The sequence below is a fragment of the Mirounga leonina genome, unplaced genomic scaffold, assembly GCF_011800145.1.
Source record: "Mirounga leonina isolate KUSES-001 unplaced genomic scaffold, KU_Mleo_1.0 Mir_454, whole genome shotgun sequence".
Taxonomy (NCBI): domain Eukaryota; kingdom Metazoa; phylum Chordata; class Mammalia; order Carnivora; family Phocidae; genus Mirounga; species Mirounga leonina.
The window spans coordinates 18,229,560-18,250,448 of record NW_023270763.1 but is presented as its reverse complement, the minus strand read 5'-3'; the positions used below and the strand labels follow the sequence as shown (position 1 = coordinate 18,250,448).

General features: G+C 51.0%; 1 protein-coding gene across 3 annotated transcripts in view; it reads left to right on the top strand.

Annotated features, from left to right (window-relative positions):
• Positions 1–20,889, top strand: part of KATNIP (katanin interacting protein) — a 184,418-nt gene that overhangs the window by 35,040 nt on the left and 128,489 nt on the right. For all 3 annotated transcript variants that reach the window (XM_034989016.1, XM_034989018.1, XM_034989017.1), the window contains exon 3: positions 15,398–15,474. In XM_034989016.1, the coding sequence (XP_034844907.1) occupies positions 15,398–15,474 (77 nt within the window). The remainder of the gene's footprint in view (positions 1–15,397; positions 15,475–20,889) is intronic.

Genomic DNA, 20,889 nt, shown 5'->3' with positions numbered 1-20,889 from the left:
GGGGTGGGGGTCCTCAGGATGGCCTCCCTGAGAAGGGAGCAGAGACTAAAGGAAGAGGGGGAGAGAGCTGGGACAAGAGTCCCAAGAATGGAGGCTATGTGGCTGTGTTGGGGGGGCAGGGGGGTGGGAGGCAAGGACACAGGGGGAAAGGCTGGGTCATGGAGGCCCTGTGGCTGTTTAGGACTTGGGCTTTCATCTGAGTGAGGAGGGAACCACAGGAGCATTTTGAGCAGGAAAGGGCCAGAACCAAACAGATTTTAACAGCATGTGCTCTCCGGCTGTGTGTGGCAGCGAATAGACTTTGGGGCAGGGGCAGAAGCAGGAGATCGCTGGGGGCTCCAGCAGAATCCCCATGGAGGTGATGGTGGCTGGGATTGGGGGCGGCGGCGGCGGAGGTCCAGAGAAGGTACTGGATCCTGAGCATGGTGAAGGGAGAGCCATGTGGATTTGTTGTTGGATTGGCTATGGGTGGGAGAGAAAGAGAGGAGTCAAGAAGGGCTTTTAAGGTTCTGTCTGAGCAACCAGAAAACAAAGATTGGTTAATTCCTGAAATGGGAAGGAGTGGGAGCAGCTTTTAGAGGGAAGACCAGGAATTCAGCTTAAAACCTGTCAAGACCTCGAGCAGGCAACTGGATATGAAAATCTAGAATTCAAAGGGAAAGCCATGTCAAGCTTCATCTATCTAGAAAGTGAAACCATTGATTTTTTTTTTTTTTTTTTTTTTGAGAGAGAGAGAGAGCAAGCATGGGGTGGGGGGTTTGCGGGGGGAGGCGTAGAGGGAGAGAAAGAATCTTAAGCAGGCTCCACGCTCAGCATGGAGCTGACCAGCAGGGCTGGATCTTTTGACGCAGAGATCATGACCTGAGCCAAAATCCAGAGCCAGAGGCCTTAACTGACTGAGCCACCTAGGCACCCCTTGTTTTTTCCTTTTTGAGAAGGGAAGTAGGATGGGTGGAGGTCATTAGTTATGCAAATAATACATGAAAACAACTTCCTTAAGAAAATTATTTTTAAGCTTCTAGACAGGGCTAAAATCCCTTTTGCCAATTCCCATCCCCTCCCTAATCCCAGCCTACCCCTCTGTTGTAACTGTTGTCAGGAGCTTGGCATGCATGCATCCTTCCAGACCTTTCTCTGTGCCTCCATATACCCAAGCGTATCTGTAAAATATATGTCGTATTTGGGGAGTGTATGTATTTTAACAAAATGGTGTCATAATGAATGTGCTGTTCCACGATGTGCTTTTGTAACTTGTAACTGTCCTTCCTGAACTATGTCTTGGAGATCCATCCTTGGTGTTACAAATAAACCTAGGTCTTTTTTTTTTTTTTTTTTAACTTGTTATGGGTTATTTAGCCATTTTCCAGTGGGAGGGCGTTAGCATTTTGTATGTTCATCCTTAGGCACCTGTGTCTTTCCAGAGTCTTCCAAGGAGTGAAAAGGCTGGGTCTGAGTAGATCGAAGCTATGTAGGGTTCTGTTTGGCCTGCCACCTGGCCCCTCCAAGTGCCTCTGCCCCCTGACTCGCCAGCCTTGGCAGGTTTGTGATGAGGGGAACCACAGAGATCTGTGTTTTGCAGCAAAGCTCAGTGGTGGGCTGTGGGTTGTAAGGAGTGAGGAGGAAGCTGAGAGAGCATGGAACCTGTGAGCTGCTGTCCCACTCTTAGAACCCACCCCGGGACAGGACACAGACTCCTGTAGGGGCTGGAAGAGACCCTCCTTGCCCCTTCCTTTCCTCCTGCACAAACGAAATGCCTTCTCTCCTGCAGCCGGCAAGCTGGGCTTCTTCCCTGCCAGCCAGTTTCTATTCCTAGACCTCCTCGCCAGCTTGAAGTCATCCCCTTTTGACAAACACACCGGTCAAGACATTATAAAAACGCTATTTTTATTAGAGCAGACCGGCTCCCTCTATCCTTGGGCCTCTTATTCCACCACCAGCCTGCCAGTGTTCTTTGCCGGCACCCCGCCCCCTGCCGCAACGCCATGTCCAAGGGTTGGCGCACAACCAGGGTTGTGATTGTCACCAGCCCAGCGCCTGTTCTGAGGGTGTGATAGCAGTCCCTCTCTGGAGGCAGACCAAATCCTACACCCAGCTGCTCTCCCCAGAAGCAGTTTAGCTCAGCCACATCCCACATGGGCACAGGAGAGTGCCGTCCTTAAAAAAGGTTACGTCATCTTCATGTGAATTTCAGGTGGGTGTTGGCTGTGATAGAAGGTGCCTTCAGGGGTAGCTCAGGGAGCTGGGTCCGGGGTCCACCAGGCACTCAGAGTGTGTGCCGTTGGAGTTAGAAACTTCTCAGTATTTCTAATCAGCATCGTCCTCATTGCTAACACGTAGCGAGCATCCATTCTATGCCAGGCCGTATTCTGAGAGGTTTATGTTTATAAGGGGGATGCTTTTCATTATCCCCATTTCTTTGTTTTTTTATGGAGAACTAATTTCCATAGCACAAAATTTACCATGTTCGAGTGTACAATTGAGTGGTGTTTAGCATATTCATAGCACTGTGCAATCATCACCGCCACCTAGTCCCAGAACGTGTACATTACCCCAGATAAAAACCTGTACCCATAGCAGTTACTCCCTGTTCCTCCTTACCCCAGGCTCTGGTGTCCATTACTCTGCTTTCTGTCTCTGTGGATTTGCCTGCTCTGGACATTTCATGTAAATGTCCGGCTTCTCTCACTGAACATAGTATTTTCAGAGTCCATCCACATTGTAGTATGTGTCAGCACAGCGTTCCTTTCTGTGGCCTAAGGACATTCCCTTGTACGGAGGTAGCACACGCTGTTTATCCATTCATCCACGGAAGGACAAGCCAGGTTGCTTTCGCTTTTTGGCTGTTAGGCACTAGGCTGCTAGAACATCACCCCAGTTCGACAGCCAGGGAAACTCAGGCACAAGTGCCATTTGCCACTCACCCAAGTAGGATGGGCTTCCTACCCAGGCATCTGGCTGCACAGCCGAGTCCCAGCCACCCCTCCCGGCTGCTCAGCAGTCAAATGAAGACCTGGGAATTAAGGGCCTGTGTCATACCCCTCCATGGCAACCATACGTCAGAATTAAAAATGGGGTCCTGTGGGGGCGCCTGTGTGGCTCAGTCGGTTGGGCCACTGGCTCTTGATTTTGGCTCAGGTCATGATCTCAGGGTCCTGGGATTGAGCCCTGCATTGGGCTCTGTGCTCAGTGAAGTGTCTGCTTGAGGATTCTCGCTCTCCCTCTCCTTCTGCCTCTCTGCCTGCTCACACTCTCCCTCTCTCTTTCTCTCTCTTTCCCTCAAATAAATAAGTAGATCTTTAAAAAAAAAAAATCGGGTCCTATGGTGCAAGGAATTCATCATACTTTTGGGACTTGGGTCTGTCTTGTTTGCATTCAGGACCATGTAGGAAGTTCTGGCTGAGTCCTGATTGTTCATGCTGTCCAAAATGCATTTATCCACGTCCTTTGATGTAATAGGACTCAGCCCTGCCCTGGAAGCTCATGGTCAAGGAGGAGAGATGTACTGTCTTGGTCCCCCCAGGAAGCAGACTCTGGGAGGGAGATATGTTGTGGGGGGGGGGGTCTCTGGAATGACACCTATGAGGGAGGAGGAAAGTGGGACTGGGCAGAGGGAGGAGTTGAATGGTAATGCAGCCCAGGTAATCCCAAAGGGAACTCTGGAGATGGGTGACGCTTCAGAGACGTTCCCAGTTCAGTCAAGGTGCCTGGGTCTTTGTACCCTTGGCATCAACCCATATCTGAGAGCCAGCATCACCTGGCTTCTTCCTGAGAAGGGCCCAGCTGTGAGCTGCCAGCCGTCACCAGTCCCAGTACCTGGGTGAGAATGAGTCATCTTTGTGGCATCCACAGTGGCTTGGCTCGGTACTCCCCGACAGAGAGCAGTCCGTGTGTCAGGAATACTGCGGAGGGAGGGCGTAACCCCGCCTGGGATGGGGGTGAGCAGGGAGGAAGGGGCATCTTCACTGTGCCATGAAGTCTTGAACTCCAAACCTGGACACCCCGCTGCCAGCCCATGAACCACCCCTCTTGGGTGCCTCAGCATCTCCACACGGATGCCCCAAACCAAAGTTGGCCCTGCTGCCCACCAGCTGTCGCAAGAATGGCAACGCTGTCCCCCCCATTACATCAGCCAGACACTGCAGGGCTTCAGTGCCTCCCCTCCCCCATGTCCCCCAGCCCTGCGCCTTCGCCTTGAAAACACCTTCTCCCTGCCTCCTCCATGTTGTTGACACCTCTTGTCGGAATACCCAGAGCAGCCTTCTACCTGCTTCCAGCACCCACTCTTGGCCACCTCCAACCTCTGATTCCAATGTCCCCCCCTGCCCCAGTAACCCAATGTGGCTCCGCAGTGGTCGGGGTTGGGGGCAGAACTTGCTGTGGGCATGTGGTGTTGGTGGCCCGGCCCCTCAGCCCCACGCCGTCCTCTGCTCCCCTTCCCTTGGTGGCTCCAGCCCTGCGGAGCATCCTTGCCCCTCCCATCCTTTGCGCCTTCTTGCCACATGGCCTTCACGTGTGTGCCTACTTTGCTTGGGGCGCGCTCCCCTCTCTGCCCCAAATTACCTTGTTTGCCCTTCACCTTTTGGTTCTGTGTCGCCTGTCCATGAAGCCTTGGCTGACCTCCCTGCCATCGTCATGGGTCCCCCGTAAAGGTGTCCCACATCCACCTCCAGAGTGCTTGAGACAATAGACAATGTAATACTGGGTGGTGGGCTCATTTGTTTAAAATCAGGCCCCCTCCCTAGACCGTCAACTCCAGAAGGCGAGGGACCTGGTTCTGGCATGGGCTCGAGGGGCTCAGTAAGCCTGAAAGTAGTAAACCTGAGGAAGGGAAGGAGGGGGGACGTGGGGGGAAAGAGAGGGAAGGAAAGGATCATGGTCCCACACGGTCAGGGAGGGAATGGGGTGCACCCGGCCCCCAGCACCTGTCACTGGCACAGTGGGCTTTGCCCTTCACCAGCCTAAAGCAGACCTGAAATGTCAGAGGCCAGGTCCTTCTCGCCATCCCCTGAGATCAGACCAACATGCTCTGAGCATTCTCCGTCCCACCCCGCAGACAATCTCCCAGGGCTCCTTGCACTGAGCTTTTGCACGCCCTGTTTCCTGCCTGGATGCCCTGCCCCGGCCACCTAGTGAGCTCCCCTGCAGGTCAGCGCTGTACTCTCTCCTCCGTAGAGCCCACCCAGTCCCTGAGTGACGCCAGGCATCCGCCACTCCCCCCACTGGCCCCTGGCCCTCGTGCTCCTCTTGGTGGCAATAATCCCATGGCAACCAAGCATTTGTCTTTCAGGGGCTGCCCCATTAAATTCTTTGAGGACAGGGATCCTGCCTTCCTGCCTTCCTTTCCTTCTTTTCTTTCTTGTTCCTTCCTTTCCACAATACTCTGCGAGCTCCCTGTTTGTGCCAGGCGCTGGTTGGGGGCCGAGAGGGACAGCAGTGAGCTTTGGAATGTTCTCCTGGTTCTGGTGCCCCCGCGGGGGGAGCCACAAACTCCCCAAAGGGAATATTTTCAGAGAGGAGAAGGCCTGAGGAGTCGGGAGGGGCCCCAGGAAGGGCCACACATGCCCACAAGCAAGAAGGAAACCTTCCAGCAGGGGCTCGGCTTCTCTGAGAAACAGTCAGAGGGCTATGAGGCTGCGTGGGGGGGTGGGAGTGAGGTCAGGGAGGGTGGTGGAGCCAGATTCCATTCATCTCTGCCTGTCTCTAGGCAGTGCTCATCCCACAGGGCAAGCTCAAGGAATACTTGTTGAATAAATAGGAAGGGGCCTCTGAGTGCCCTTCCTCTTCAGGGGGCTGGGGGTGGCCCCTGCCTGAGGGGTGAGCATGCTTTCTGGCAATCAGGGGATGGAGGAGCTCTGTGGGAGGTTCATTCCCTTAGAAGGAAAAGTTCTTGATGCAAATCAAATGGTGGCGGCAGAGATCGGAGAAGAGAAAGTTCCAGCTAGGCCGCCCCTCTCCTCCCATCAGGCCAAGTGGCCAGTCTCGTGGGATTGGAAGGCTCTGACCAGTATAACAGCCACCTGAATCAGTTTAGCACAAGCCTGGGAGTGTGAAAGCAGGCAGGCCTCTTTTCTTCCCTTGATGCCTCAGACCCTGCTTTCAGGGGCCCCGCCAGCCTAAGCCCCCTCCAGAGCTCTCCTCAGGAAGGAGGGTGGGAGCAGCCCATCCCAACTCACTTAAAACCTAGGTACCGTGATGTCAGCTCTGCTCAAAACCTCCGAGAGCTTCCTGGTGCCTCAGAGTACTGTCGGAGTCCTCACCGTAGCCTCTGTCCCATCCCGCCCCAGTCCTCCCACTCCCCCCACCTCGCTCACTCTGTTCCTCAAACATGCCATCATGCTTCCACCTCAGGGCCTTGCACTTGCTCCTGCCACCCGGAAAACCCCTCTGTCCAGATTCCCGCACCTTCTCTTTCACTTCCTTCAGCCTCCTCTTGAATGTCACCTTACCAGAGGCCGTCTCTGACCCCCTGTGGCTAAAATAGCACCTCCCTCTCCATTCCCCTGCCCTTCTCCTCCCCCCCACCCCCTGCCTTTCCCTGCCTTCCATTCTCTGCAGCACTTAGCACCACCTGACATACTGCCTGTTTACTTATTTTTTTTTAATTGCTTGTCTCGTCTCATTAGAATGTAATAGCAGAGACTTTGATGTGCTCACTGTGTGTCTCCAGAATAGGCGTTCGATAAATATCGAGCGAGCAAATGAATTTGTAAAATGAGGTCAGTGCTGTCCACCTCGCAGGGTTGTGTAGAGTTTCCCAGTGTGCGGTTCGCGTACTTCCGTGGCGCGGTAGGTGGCTCGTAAAGCGTGTGCTATTTCAGTAGGTCCGTATTTACGTCTGCCTTCTATTTATGGCAAGTGATAATGATTTTCCATTTATGGCATTAATATGAAGTTTCCTTTTTTAAAGTAAACTCATTCAAGATTAAAAAGAGAAAAATCTATATTTGCCAGCCTGAAAGATAGTTTATAACACACATGGCAATCTTACAAGAAAACTTTTCTGAGAAATAAAAAGAAAATTCAAAGAAATGTTAATTATTCTCTAGCAGATATGTATTGAAAATGGTTTTTTTTTCCACGAAGTATGTAAGAAAAACATTTTCATAGAGATACAGCTTACTGTGTCCTGAAGTCCCGGGGGAAATCCTAATTCTAGTTCTACATCGATGTTCTACAAACCCTGGCATTAAGTATAAAAATCTCCAGGTATGTGTTGGTAGCGATAAATAATGGGACGTAGCAGGGTAGTGCAGTAATCGGTGTTAAGTCTAAGGTATTTGAGAAATAAGCCAAATTCTTCCTTTGATTCTCCATCTGATGTGTGCAGAGCATACGATTTTGTTAACCGAGGCTGCCTAGGGCATGAGAAGCTCAAATCTTTGCTGCTGTACCTTGCCTTATTTTCACTCCAGCCTCTGGGGGGTAGTATCAGCTGATGCTTTAGCTTCCTTCATGATGTAACATACTGAATGCAGAACGTTTTTTTGTTCCTCTTTTGAGGATGGGAGGACACCTGATATGTTAGCAAGAACAGTAAAAAGGAAGCTCAGAACAATCCTTTTTCATTCAACTAATATGCATTAAGGATTACACAGCACGGGGACATAAAGAACAGGATCACTAGGAGAACAGAGCAGTTGGCCCCTGGGGGTGGGTTTTGAAGGGAGAATAGGAGTTTTGTACTTCGAAATACATTTGGATCGTCTCTCATTGTGGGTGGGTTTAGGACCATCGTTGAGAACATTCCTTAAGGAATGTCATTTTATTTTTGTTTTTATTTTTTTTAAAGATTTTTATTTATTTATTTGTCAGAGAGAGAGAGAGCACAAGCAGGGGGAGCAGCAGAGGGAGAGGGAGAAGCAGGCTCCCCACTGAGCAGGGAGCCCGATGGCGGACTCGATCCCGGGACCCTGGGATCATGACCTGAGCCGAAGGCAGACGCTTAACGACTGAGCCGCCCAGGCGTCCCAAGGAATGTCATTTTAATCCTCTACTAACTTCTCTGAGCCCTAGGTCATGGGACAAACTTTGGATTTAGACACTCCTGAGTATTATTTTACTGCTGCACCAGCCAGAACTCACTCAGGTGTTGTGAATCTCTCTCTCTCTCTCTCTCTCTCTCTCACACACACACACACACACACAATTCAAACTGGCCCAAGTAAGAAAGGTATGTGACTAAAAAGTCCAATATAGTGCTGGCTTCAGGCATGGCTGGATATGGGGGATTAAACGTGATCAAGAGGATCTGGTTTCCATGTGGTCTGTCCTCAATTCAGCTTTCTCTGTGTTGGTGTGACTCTTGGACAGATCTCTCCATGGAACATACAAGGATGTTCATAATGGTGAACCTAATCAGTTGATAGAGATGACTTCTTTCTTCGTGGTGGCCCTTATAGCTCTCTGCTCCTATCAGCTAATAATTCCAGGGGAAGAGGCCTGGGGGATTTTTCCCACAGATCCAGCCAATCCCTTAGCTGAGTCTGTTGGCCTAGCCCTGAGCCAATCACATGGCCAGGGAGATGGAGCTCCCTGGTTGGCCAGGGTACCACATGGATTGAGAGTGGAGAAGTGGTTTCCCAAGGGAAGATTGAGGTGATGTAACCAGAAGGAAATGATAGACGCTGAGCCGATACACACAACAAATGTACGTGAGCTCTACTCATTTGCCTCAGCTTTCAGAGCCTGTAAAATGGGCATACTGATCCCAGAACATGGCATTACTGCACACACCTACAATAAACACCCCCAGAGAGCATAAACAATGGCAGCTAAGGCAGCCTGCAGAGCTGGGCCCCAGTAACCTGGAGTGTTTGCTCCTCTCCTAAATTGTTCCTCAGGTAGGACATGAGCCTGGGGGGAGGCGGGGGCGGGGGTTGTTCTGTGAACTCTGCAAGGCCCCAAGGCATGGTGTTTCCACAGCCTCATTATTAAACCATCTAGTTATTGTTCTTCTCTGCTGGGACCTGACCCCGGAAAGGCTAGGTCCCCAGCATTCACAAGCCCTGGAAACCAGCTCCGCAGCTCTGAGCTGCTTGGAAATGCAGCTCACACGTGGGCACTCACTAAATCAGCCCTGTTTAGGAGAATTCCAATATTCTGGCCTCAGAGGAGTATGTGATCCCTGAAATATAGACTCTGTCGAGCACCTTTAAGCATAACTGATTCTTGGCATTTCTTTCCAACTCCATTTTTCCCCCAAAGAGAATGAATAGTCTGGCCATTGATAAGGTTCTGTGTTGTCTCTGGGGCCAGCGTCCGGGATAAGGATGATGAGGATGACAATAGCAGCAGGGACAACTTTGCGTCCGTGTCACATCCAAACTCCTTAGACCCTTCGCCATAGCTAATTCGAGCAGCCTCCGCACCCACCTCCAGTCAAACCCAACTTCTAGCCAGTCCGTGAACATTTCAAGCTTTGTCAAGCCCCCTCCCCGCCCCCAAACCTTTGCCCAATGCCTTTCCCTTTTCATGTGGCCCTTGGGAAACCACTTCTCCACTCTCAATCCATGTGGTACCCTGGCCAAATGCTGAAAATATTTCAGCTTTAAACATCCCAGCTCAAATGTGTCCTTACATATTCATTCACTCAACTGGTATTTAGGGAGGGCGTCCTGCATGCCAGGCATTGTCCTAGGGGCTTGGAATACACAAGCAATCAAAACAGACCCAGTCCCTGCCTCTGTGGAATCAATACATAAAAGGTGTAGGAAATGAGATAAAGGAGATAGTATGTTAGTGGAGAGTGGGAGTGGGGGTGTGATGCACAGCTTGCAATTTTAAGTAGGGTGGCCAGGGAGGACGCCCCCTGAGAAGGTAAGCCTTGAAGGAGATGAGCGATCTGGGTGTTTACTGGGAGAAGAGCACAGCATGCAGGACTGGTGAGTCAAGGGCCCTGAGGCTGGAGCGTGCTGAGTGTCAGGGGTCCTGGGATGGAGGAGGGGGGGTGGGCGGGGCGGGGAGGAGTACAGTGGTAGGTGGATCAGAGGCCCAGTGCCCTGATGGCCGAGTCCAGAGCAGAGGAGTGACATGACTGGACATAGCTCCCCTCAGGACCTCCGAGCTGCAGCAGGGAGAAGAGACTGCAGGGGTGAGGGCAGGAGCAGGAGGCTAGTGAGGGGGCCTGAACCAGGGTGGTGGTGGGGAGGTGGGGAGAAGTGGTCAGGTTTGGGGTATCCGGTGGTTTTCCTTAGAGATTGGGGCCTGGCCGTGCCCTGGGGAGCCTTCCCAGGACCCTCATTCAAATCCTTGGCATCCCATTTTATACATTTCATTATCATCATTTGTCTCCTTTTTGGGGTCTCCAATGCCTTTGGTAATCTGTTGAAAATTACAGATGTTCTTCCCAGCATACCCTCGTGCATGCCATTGAATGGGTGTTCCTAGAACCGCCTGCAGACCATCCCCGATGTTAGGGACCCCGGGCTAGTGGGTGTTTGCTTGACTGGATGCACAGCATTCATCCCAAGCACGAGAGGACCGTGGGGAGCAGGCCCCTGACAGGTGGTTTTGAGTACGGCTTGTAGGCACGTACACACAGTGGGTCCGAGGGTAAGCACTTGATAGATGTTTGCTGCAAGACAATGAAGATAAAGTTGGCCCTTCACAAGCTTCTCACACCTTCACGGGGTGCCTCCAAGGCAAATGCCTCCATCTGCTAGCTGGACACGTAAAGCCTCAGCAAAGTGAAGTGGGCAGTGCTGGGGAGGGCCCGTGTCCAGCGTCTGACCAGGGCTGGAGCGAGGGTGAACCGAGGTGGTGCTTAGCCAGCCTTAGCACTCACCTTTCTACAGCTGAATGGTGGTGAGGCTGAGGCTCCTCCTCCTGCCCCCCCCCATAGTTGTGCCCTCCGGGAATTTATAATCCACCTGTGAAATCGGTAAGAAGAACAAAAACCACCCCAAGCCACTTCTGCTTTTCTCCTAGTTGTGCCTTAGAGCTGCCCTGTGAGGTACACCTTTTCTTACCCCCCTTTTATAGATGAGGACAACTGAGGCTCAGCAAAGGTAGTGGAGTTCAGGGTCCACCCCCAAGTCTCCAAATTCCCAGATAATTAGTGAGCAACATATATATTTAAATGCTAACAACTTAGCGCTTAATTATGTACTGTTGCACATTGTATTGTATATAATTTCATGCTAATTGCAGGGTTTCAGAATGAGCTGAAGGGAGTCGGGCGCAAATGGCAAGGGAAGGCTTCGTGGAGACTTTGGGAACTCAGCTGGGCCCTGGAGAAGATTTGGGTGGAGGCTGGAGAGGATGGGGTGGATTTTTCTGGAAAAGGGATTAGAATGATTAAGGTGGTGGGGTAGGAATGAGCATGTGTGGGGAGGAACTAAGATAATGCTCTTTAAATAATGGAACTCTATAAATATAAATGTACCTAATAGTCACTGAGAACTTTCTAAGTGCTGGGTACTGTGCTAAGTCCTTTCCACTGCTACGGCTTCCAATCTGCATTTAACCCTACGCGGGAAAGAAAAATCCAACCAGACAGATACTGTTATGACTTCCATTTTAACAGAGGAGTAAACTAATGCCAGTGTTGCTATTGGGAGCCAGGCCTGGTCTCAAAACTCATGTTCTCCCCAGCTCAATTTCAGAGACTGATTGATTAGAGGTGGGCTAGACTCAGGACTTGCTACTCCAAGTGTGGCCCAGGAGCATTGCTTGGGAGCTTGTTAGAAATGCAGGTGTGAGGGGCGCCTGGGTGGCTCAGTTGGTTAAGCAACTGCCTTCGGCTCAGGTCATGATCCTGGAGTCCCGGGATCGAGTCCCGCATCGGGCTCCCTGCTCGGCAGGGAGTCTGCTTCTCCCTCTGACCCTCCTCCCTCTCATGCTCTCTGTCTCTCATTCTCTCTGTCTCAAATAAATAAATAAAATCTTTAAAAAAAAAAAAAAAAAAAAAAAAAAGAAATGCAGGTGTGGGGGGCGCCCAGGTGGCTCAAGTCAGTTAAGCTCCTGCCTTAGGCTCAGGTCATGATCCCCAGGGTGGGGTCCTGCTCAGCAGGGAGCCTGCTTCTCCTCTCCCTCTGCCCCTCCCCCCCGCTCATGCTCGGTCTCTCAAATAAATAATCTTAAAAAAAAAATAAAGAAATGCAGATGTGGGCCCCTCCCTCCCCAATCCTACTGAGCCGGAACCTGCACTTTGTCACAGTCCCAGGCGATCTGTGTGCACGTTAGTTAACATATGAGAAGCTTGGAAAAGCACGGGGTTGGGGAGAAGTTTGGCTGGATGCGTGCCTGTGCTGTTCAATTCTTTGTGATGACATCCCCCCTCCTGGCAGAGCCAATAAATGCATTCTGGGAGGGTTTGAAGTGCAAGTCCGGGGCAGCCCTCAGGAGCTGAGATCTCTCTGTCGCCTCGTGTTTCATCTAAAAATGTCACTGAATGTCCATTCCACACCATAATATATCAGTGGTCATTCTGATATTTCAAAATGGTTACGTACATTGCCGTGGAGTAGGATGCCTATTCCCGGAAGATGCATGAGATGGGTTTCTTTGTATCTTAAATGGGGTAATAATAACCACTTTAAGAGCTCTTGTGAAGATCAAAGGAGAATCATGTATATGGAAATGCACCACATCGGACTCTTTATTGTGGAAGGGACTGAGAATCCTCCCCACACCCAGTGTCCTGCAAGCAGCTCTCTGAGGGCTGAGGTTGTATGCGCTTTTCTCCCATTCAGGGTGAGGCAGGGCTCAGTCCCAGAGAGGACAAAGTCACCTCTGGGCAGCTCAGGAAGCCAGGGAAGTAAACGATTAGGGTCAGCTATTGCTAGTTTGTTTGCTTACATTCCTTAGGAGTCCCCACTTCCTGATTGTTGGGCCAGATGAGCCAGCAGGAAAACCCTGGCAAAACTCCAAGGTTTCAGGGACACCAGGACAGGAGAGAAGATGGGAGTACTTCATCCTGTCCCCAAGTGGGCCCAAAGAGAGGGGGATTCGGGGGGAGTGGTGGTTGCGGGAAATGGGGTGACTAGCAAGCAGATAACAACAATGGGAGTCCTACAGGAAAGGGGACAAGAAAGGGGATTGGGCTGTCAGCACTGGACCAGGAACGACCTTGGGTTTCCATCCAGAGGGCCCATTTCCTAGTAACTGGAAAGGGAAGATGGGGAGAGAGACCCAGAGGGGTGAAATGGACAGAGACAGTGACCATCCCCAACTGAGGCCAAGGAGGAAAGGAAGCCAGACAAGGCATAGGAAGAAAGAGACCCATTAGCAACTGCAGAAGCTGAAGGAGAATTTGGGGATGGATGGGGGGTCAGCCCAGAGCAATCGAAAAGGATGAACACGGGAAGAGCTGTTATAGTTGGCTAAGGAGGTTATGGGTCACCTGTGGCTAGGATTGTGGTAGAATAATGGTGTGAAAGCCAGATTTTGAGAAGAAGAGAATGATGGGGATTTTCTTTTCTCTTCTCCCCATGGTAGCAGTTAGGATTTTCACCCAAATTGCATTTCTATTGCAAATGTCTTACTTGCCATTTAAAACTTAATCCACATAACTTGTGACCAGAACCAAGCCTATATTGTCTCTTTAATCCATCCCTTGGCAAAAAAGTTATTTAAGAAACAGAAAATTGAGGGATGCCTGGGTGGCTCAGTTGGTTAAGCAGCTGACTTCGGCCCAGGTCATGATCCCAGGGTCCCGGGATCGAGTCCCACATCAGGCTCCTTGCTCAGCAGGGAACCTGCTTCTCCCTCTCTCTCCGTCTGCTTATGTTCTCTCTGTCAAATAAATAAAATCTTTAAAAAAAAAAAAAAAGGAAACAGAAAATTGCAAAGCATTGTTTATACTGTGATCCTATCTTTATTTAAAAGAATGTCTGTGGGGGCGCCTGGATGTCTCAGTCGGTTGAGCATCCAGCTCTTGATTTCAGTTCAGGTCATGATCTCAGGGTCGTGAGATTGAGCTCCATGTTGGACTCCACGCTCGGGGTGGAGCCTGCTTAAGATTCTCTCTTCTTCTCCCTCTTTCTCTCCCCTCTCAAAAAAAAAAAAAAAAAAAAAAAGAATGTCTGTGTTGGTGTGTGTATTTATAAATATGTATGTATATGATAAAGAAAACATCTGGGCTAATATATTTCAAGTTATAATGGTGGTTTCACCGGTATATACATATGTCACTTTAAATATGTGTAATTTAGTCGACATTAATTATCCCTCCATAAAGCTGTAGAAAATTATAATAGGGGGGCGCCTGGGTGGCTCAGTCGGTTAAGCGACTGCCTTCAGCTCAGGTCATGATCCTGGAGTCCCGGGATCGAGTCCCGCATCGGGCTCCCTGCTCGACAGGGAGTCTGCTTCTCCCTCTGACCCTCCCCCCTCTCATGCTCTCTCTATCTCATTCTCTCTCTCAAATAAATAAATAAAATCTTAAAAAAAAAAAAAGAAAAGAAAATTATAATAGGGGTTATCTCTAATGATCAGATTATGGTATATATGACATAATTCTTTTGGCTGCAAATGACAGACTCAGCAGAAACTTCTAAAGCAAGAACTTAATTGTGCAGATACTTCTTCAGAAATGAGCGGATCCAAGGTGTCAAATCATGACATTAAGGATCTCTCTCAATCTCTCAGTGCACCTGCTGTCTCAGTTATTGACCTCATTCTCAGACAGTTCCAGGCCTGCATCTCATCAGCCTAGCCCCCCAGTGGAAAGAGAGCAGCTCTTCCCCCAAGAGGATCATCACAGTCCTAGGGCTGACTTTCAAGGGCCTGGCTTGGCCCAGGGCTCATCCACAGATCAGTGAATCACTGTGGCTGGGGGAGGCACTGTGTTGATTGGCAAGGCCAAGGCCAAGGTCATGTAACCCAAGAGGCCAACAAAGGAACTTTCAAGGGCCTCTCAGGAAGCCAGTGAACTGAAAAAACGGGAGCTGAATAATTCTCTAGAGGAAATCCAGAGTTCTGTTGCCTGAAGAGGAGGCCTAAGCCCACAGGTGTCTGCTCTTAAAGGAGCCCTCACTGTCTGGGTCATATATTTTTGTAATGACTGTGTTCTAATAAGCATGCATTTCTCTTGCCACGGCAAGAGAAAAATGAGATCCCTCCTTAAACAACTGATTTGGGTTACATCTGGTTATGATCATTCAGGTAACTAAATAATGAGTGTGGAGAAAACATTAAAGCTCAAATCTTGGCCCGAGCCCCTGATCTTATAGGACATAGGCAGAACAAACAGTGTCGAGACCAGGAAACCAGCCTTGTCCTTTCTGTAGATGTTGATTGTGTATGCTCAAGACCCACGGGGCCATCAGACCATCTCTGGGGCTCTGGGTCGCCTGAGCGATGCCTTTGTCAAGCTCAGCTTCTGCCTCTCAGCCTCCTGCCTCCGTAAATAATTCCCCACATTCCTGTATCATATTGCTCTGTTTCTTCATTTCAGGGTTACACTAAGGACATGGTGCCAGACTTCGATGAGAAACATGATGAGTATTTAATATTGCTTCAGCAGAGGAACCGGTAAGATGAGCTGCTCAACGGCAGCCCTTCATATTAGCCAAATAAAAACCCTATTTCGATTTATTAAACAGCATGCAGGCTCTGTTTCACATAGGAATGGGATGCAGGCAGCTTCCACACAGGGGCTCGGAATATAATCTGCAATCCCAGCTCCCGTTTTTCTACTCGCTGATTTAATTGCATCTTTGATTGGGCTGTAGCAAACCGTTCCACATGTAAGTACCACCTCTCGCCTCCCTGCTGCCATTCTGGGAGAAGGTGGCTTTGTCATGGAAAACCTCTAACGTGGCAGGTCCTGTGCATTAGTCACCTGAATAGCCCTGTCTGTGATCTTCCAGGCTCTGATGGACCCGTGAAATCTGAGCCTATAATCATGCCTCATTAGATCAAGGTGGAGTCGTTTCCCATCTGTGTTTAAAGTTGGTTAATATGTCATTTAACGTGAAGTTGGTACTCATTTTGACTCTGGTATGCTAGCTCCGGAAAAACCCTACGGTAGATGCAGTGTTTGGTGACGGAGGGCAAAGCAGTGTGATCTGGCTGGAAGGAGGCGTCCCGGGGCCCGTGGAAGTTCACGTTCAGTTCATTGTGATTTGTCACCAGGCCTCGGGCTGCGTGTTAAGCTGGGTTTGCAAATTCAGATGCGAGGAGGGGCCGGGCAGTGAGTGAAGCCAGCTCGGTGGAGACGGTGGACACCTGGGATTCTCACTTCCCAGCTGCTCAGTCAGCTCAGGCCAGTTGTTGTTTGTGGGAGCCTGGGCCCAGGGGTCCCTATCCTCCAAGGTTGCTGGAGAAGCTGGAAATCTGGATTTGGGTTTGAAATCCCCGGAATTTTAAAATGTTGGTAATGCACTCAGATTAAAACACAAAACAACGGGAAGAATGCTTCAGGCCCCTATAACAGACCTGCAGGAGTGGGGAGGATGGGGCTCTAATCTGGGCCTTGGGGTTAATGGGAATGATTTTGGGGTCTTGCAGGCAAGAGAGCCGGGGCGGGGGCGGGGAGGGGCGGGGTTGTTGTCATCCTGCGTGTGCATTCAGCCCTCATCTGACTGGCCTGACTCCCTGTGCTTGTCAGGTGGGGCCCCACTGGCATGTTGCATGGATGGGTTTAGTCCTTGGTGTTACAGGAGTTCAGCATTCCTGCCCACCGACCCCTTTACTAAGATGCCCAGGATCCCTAATGCCCGCCCACGTTGCCAGATGCCCCCATTGAGGCAGCGCGACCCCTAGTGGCGAACTCTTGAACAGGTAAACTGTAGGAGCGGCTAGAAGCGCCAGGCAGTGTGTCCTCCGTGCCCAGCCACCCGGTGCTTGTCTCCCCCGCCCAGGGGCGGCTCCAGCTGCGGTAGTAGGAGGCTCGTGCTGATTAGCCCAAAGGGGTTTTTATCATCATTAATGCCATGGAGCAGGGCGTTTTTATTCCGTTCCTGGCAGGCTAGATGGTGCCACCAAACACCTGAGTGATTATTTAATCATATCCGTGTGACTTGTCTGGGAGGACATTGTCATAGTTCCTTAGGAGCAAATTGCTTCTCATTAATCAGCAGATCAATAAGTGCACAATCAAAGGGGTACCAGCCGATAGCATAGAGGAGAATATCCAGAGACAAGGTTGTAGCACAAGGCAATTAAAAAAGATGTCCAAGCCGAGTTGCCATAAAATTTGGGGGATGCGCTGTCACCGAGAGGGGGCTGGCGTGATGACAGGAGCTCAGAAGGTAGAGCTGGAAACACCTCCAGATAGAGACATGAAAAGTGGGTGGCTCCCCAAGCTATCACTGGGTGTTGCTTTAGAGGCACCTTCTCTGGGGTGCTTCCCGTGTGCCAGGCGCCTCACTCCCATCATTTCATTATATCCTCCCACTACCTGATGAGGGGTAGCTACACTCCTTGCACCCGTTTTCCAGATGAAGAAGACCCAGAGCAGTGAGCCATGTGTCCAAGGTCATCCAGGCAGGAAGTGGGGGAGCTGGGCTGTACTTTCTGATTGCTGTTTGGTATGACATTGTCATAAATAATCAGGCAGGGAGAAACCCGTCAGAGTTGCCACTTTCATGACGAGGGGTTTTGTGGAAATAAACCGCAGTTTATTGGAGATCTAGTTGTATGACCTGGTAGAAAACCAGCCTCTGGGCTGTATAGTGTGCACAGAGGGAAATGAAAACCCAGTCTGCTGATCCGGGTTGCCCCGTGACCTGAGAAAGGGGGTGTGTGCAGTCACTGGAGCCAGTTCCCAGGAGTGACTTGCCCAGAACATAGCTGCCACAGATGCCCGTGATGTTATTCTTTTACTCATTCAGTAGGATTTTGCTGAGGGCCTTCTCAGTGCTTAGCACTGCCACCGGTGGGAAGAACATCGTGATGAGGAAGGCACAGACTTTGTTAGTTAGTGCTTCTGGGGTCGAACCGACAGAAGCCCAAGGTAAATAGGCCTTAAACAGTAAGGAAACTTATTGGCTCATGAAAGTGAGAAATCCAGCTTTAGGCATAGTTGTATCCAGGTACTCAGCTCTGACTCCATGTTGGAGTCACCTGAGGCCAGTACTTCCTTCACGGGGGGCCAAGGCAGAGGAGAGAGCACTTCCTTCTTGATAGTTCTGGCAAAGGTTCTGAGGTGGGCCCTGGCCCCAGCCCCGAGCCAATCGCCCCCCGTGCCTGGTGAGGTGGCATGGTCTGACGGGCCACTCCTTGGCCACCTCCTTAAGCTGGGTGGTGGAGTGGGTGTTACCCAAACCATATGGAGAAGAGAAGGAATGGAGTGGTTCTGAAAGGGGATCCGAGAGGCTCAGTTTGGAAGATGGGGGAGAGTTGCTGGCGAGGCAAAACGAACAGGTGTCTGCCCTTGCCCTTGAGGAACTCCCTGGGCAGCAGCAGGTGAGCACAAGGCCACCTATTTATAACTATGCCCGAAGAAGCAGAACATGATCGTGTGCTCCAGGAGAGGACCAGGGGAGGTAGAGGAGGATGTGACACCCCCGAGTCACCCCTGCACAAACCCCCCGGAGGATCCTTAGTGATTCTGGTCACTCACCTTCATGAGAGATGTAATCACGCCCGACAGATTCACTCAACAACAGATCAACCAGACTGGGCCAAGTACTGGAGGGCTGACAGCCGAGAGGAGCTATAATACATCCCTCTAGATGCTGGAGGCTGGACTGGATCCAGGAGTCCAGCAGTGGTATTATTTCTTTTTTGGAAAAGGTGGTTTGAGGGAAATGTATAGGAAAAAAATACCCATGAGAGAAGTGAACCCACTGCCCCAAAAGGAAATTCAGGCAGAGAAGGAAGGGGAGAACCAGCACCCAGGGGGGCATTGGCATGGGCCAGTCTCTGAGTTGGAGCTTCAGCCCAGTACCCCATTCCATCCTCATGACACCCCAAAGAAGTCAAGGCACTCTTGATCTCATTTTACAGAAGAGGAACAGGCCTGGGGTGTGTCGGGACTTGCCCAAGGTCACACAACCTAAGGAAATGGGAGAGCCTCCCGTGAGGAGCTTCATCCCTCACACTGTGCGATCTCCACCCATACGATCGGGGATGCTGACATCCTTAAAGGGCGATTCCCAGAGCCCATGAGCACCGACATTCTGGGAGGAACAGCAGGCTGTCTGCACCACTGCCCTTCACCTCTCTATCCTTCAAGGCTGGTCTCAAATGCCACCACCTCCAGGACGCCCTCACCTGGAAGTCACTGCTCCTCATCTGGACTCCCCTTGCTCAGAGGCCCTGTGGCGTGATAAGCAGTGAGGAGACAAGAAACAGCAGAATGGTGTGGCTGGGAGATGGGCTCCAGAGCCTCGAGGACTAGAATTTAAATCTTGGCCGCTTCCTGGGCTCTGTGACCTTGGGCAAGTTCATCTGTAAAACAAGCCAATGGTAGGACCAGTGAGGGAGTAAGAGAGACAACACCCAGGTGTCATCTTCATCACCACCATCACCATATTAATGCTAAACATGCCTTCTCCCTGAGCTGACATCCAGATATTCCTTGAATGCTTGAGCCCTGGAGAAGCCCTCAGTTGGCCTCTGGGGTGACTGAGGTCCGAGGGGCCACCTAGCCTGGTCATTGCAACCACAGCGCTCTGAGGCTGAGGTGGTTCAGCCATCAACCCAGGCATGGCCACGCCCAGGAGTGACCCGCCACCACCCCTCACGCTTGGCTGCGCCCTCTCGTGCCCCGACCCCCCAGTCATGTCCCTCTGTCACATTCCCACTTCCTCTCTGTCCAAAGAGCTGTGTACAGGTGGCCCCACAGGTCGCTACAGGCTCAGACAGGAAGGCTCCAGTGATGAGCATGGGTCCACGGGAGCTGCGTTAGGATGCGCATCCATGTCTTCTCTCCCCTGCTAGACCTGAAGTGCCTTAGAGCCACTTGTTCCAGAAACAGGTATGGAGAGCATTCCTCACACTTAGCACAGACCCCATATCCAGGGGTCTGATGCCCGCGGTAGGAAGGGAGAATAGACAGACACACGGAGAGTCTCCCGTAGTGTGAGGCATGAGTCCCCTGCTCTAAAGCCAGCAAAACCCAGACTAGGGGTATGATGGGGCAGCAGATGGGCAGGGGCTCCATCTTCCACAGGGCAGGGACCGTGTCTGAGTTTTCTGAATCCCCTACACCGAGGGCCCGCTTTTTATGCAAAGCAGGCTATCAGTTAAAAAAAAAAAAAAAAAGACACCACTTTTCTTTGATGCCAACGTGCGTAGTGCGTATCACTGTCGGCTCATCTGCAGCCGGGGAGTTCCTTCAGCGATCCCTTTCACAGTCTGGATAATTATCTCCTCATTTATCAGTTTCATAAATCCACATTGTCATCAGTCATTCTGCTTAAAGAGAAGCACACACGGAGTACCAGCCCCAGATCCCACGTAGCAAGTGGGACATCACCGTCAGCACCCAGGCAGCGTCAGGAGACAGGGCGGCCTCCGGAGGGAGGTAGAGGCAGGCACCCTGTGGCTGGGCGGTCAGACTTTCCACTCTCTGGGCCCCTCCCAGGGCCCGGGCTCCCTGCGCTCTCTCCCCAGGGCCCGCTGCTGCCCACTGCAGCCCTTGGCGGTTGGCTCCAGAGAGTACAAGGATGGCTGTGTTTGGAAAGCGTCTCTTGGTGACTTGTGTTTTCCTTCTGTTTTATGCTGTTGCCCGCCCAACAATCAACTCCCAGGCTTCCAAGGCCGGCAGGAGATAAGAAATCTATAATAAATGTTCCTGCCATGATTGTTGAAAAGATGGATGTAGCAACAGCTAAAGAAACATTTAAAAACCAAACAAAGAAATCACCCGAAATGCCACCCTCCTTCCTCAACATGATTGGATTTTCACGTGTATCACCTTCCATGCCGCGTCCACAAACACACCTTTTTCCAACTTTGCACTTAACCACACACATCCCTTTGTTATTCTGCTCCCGC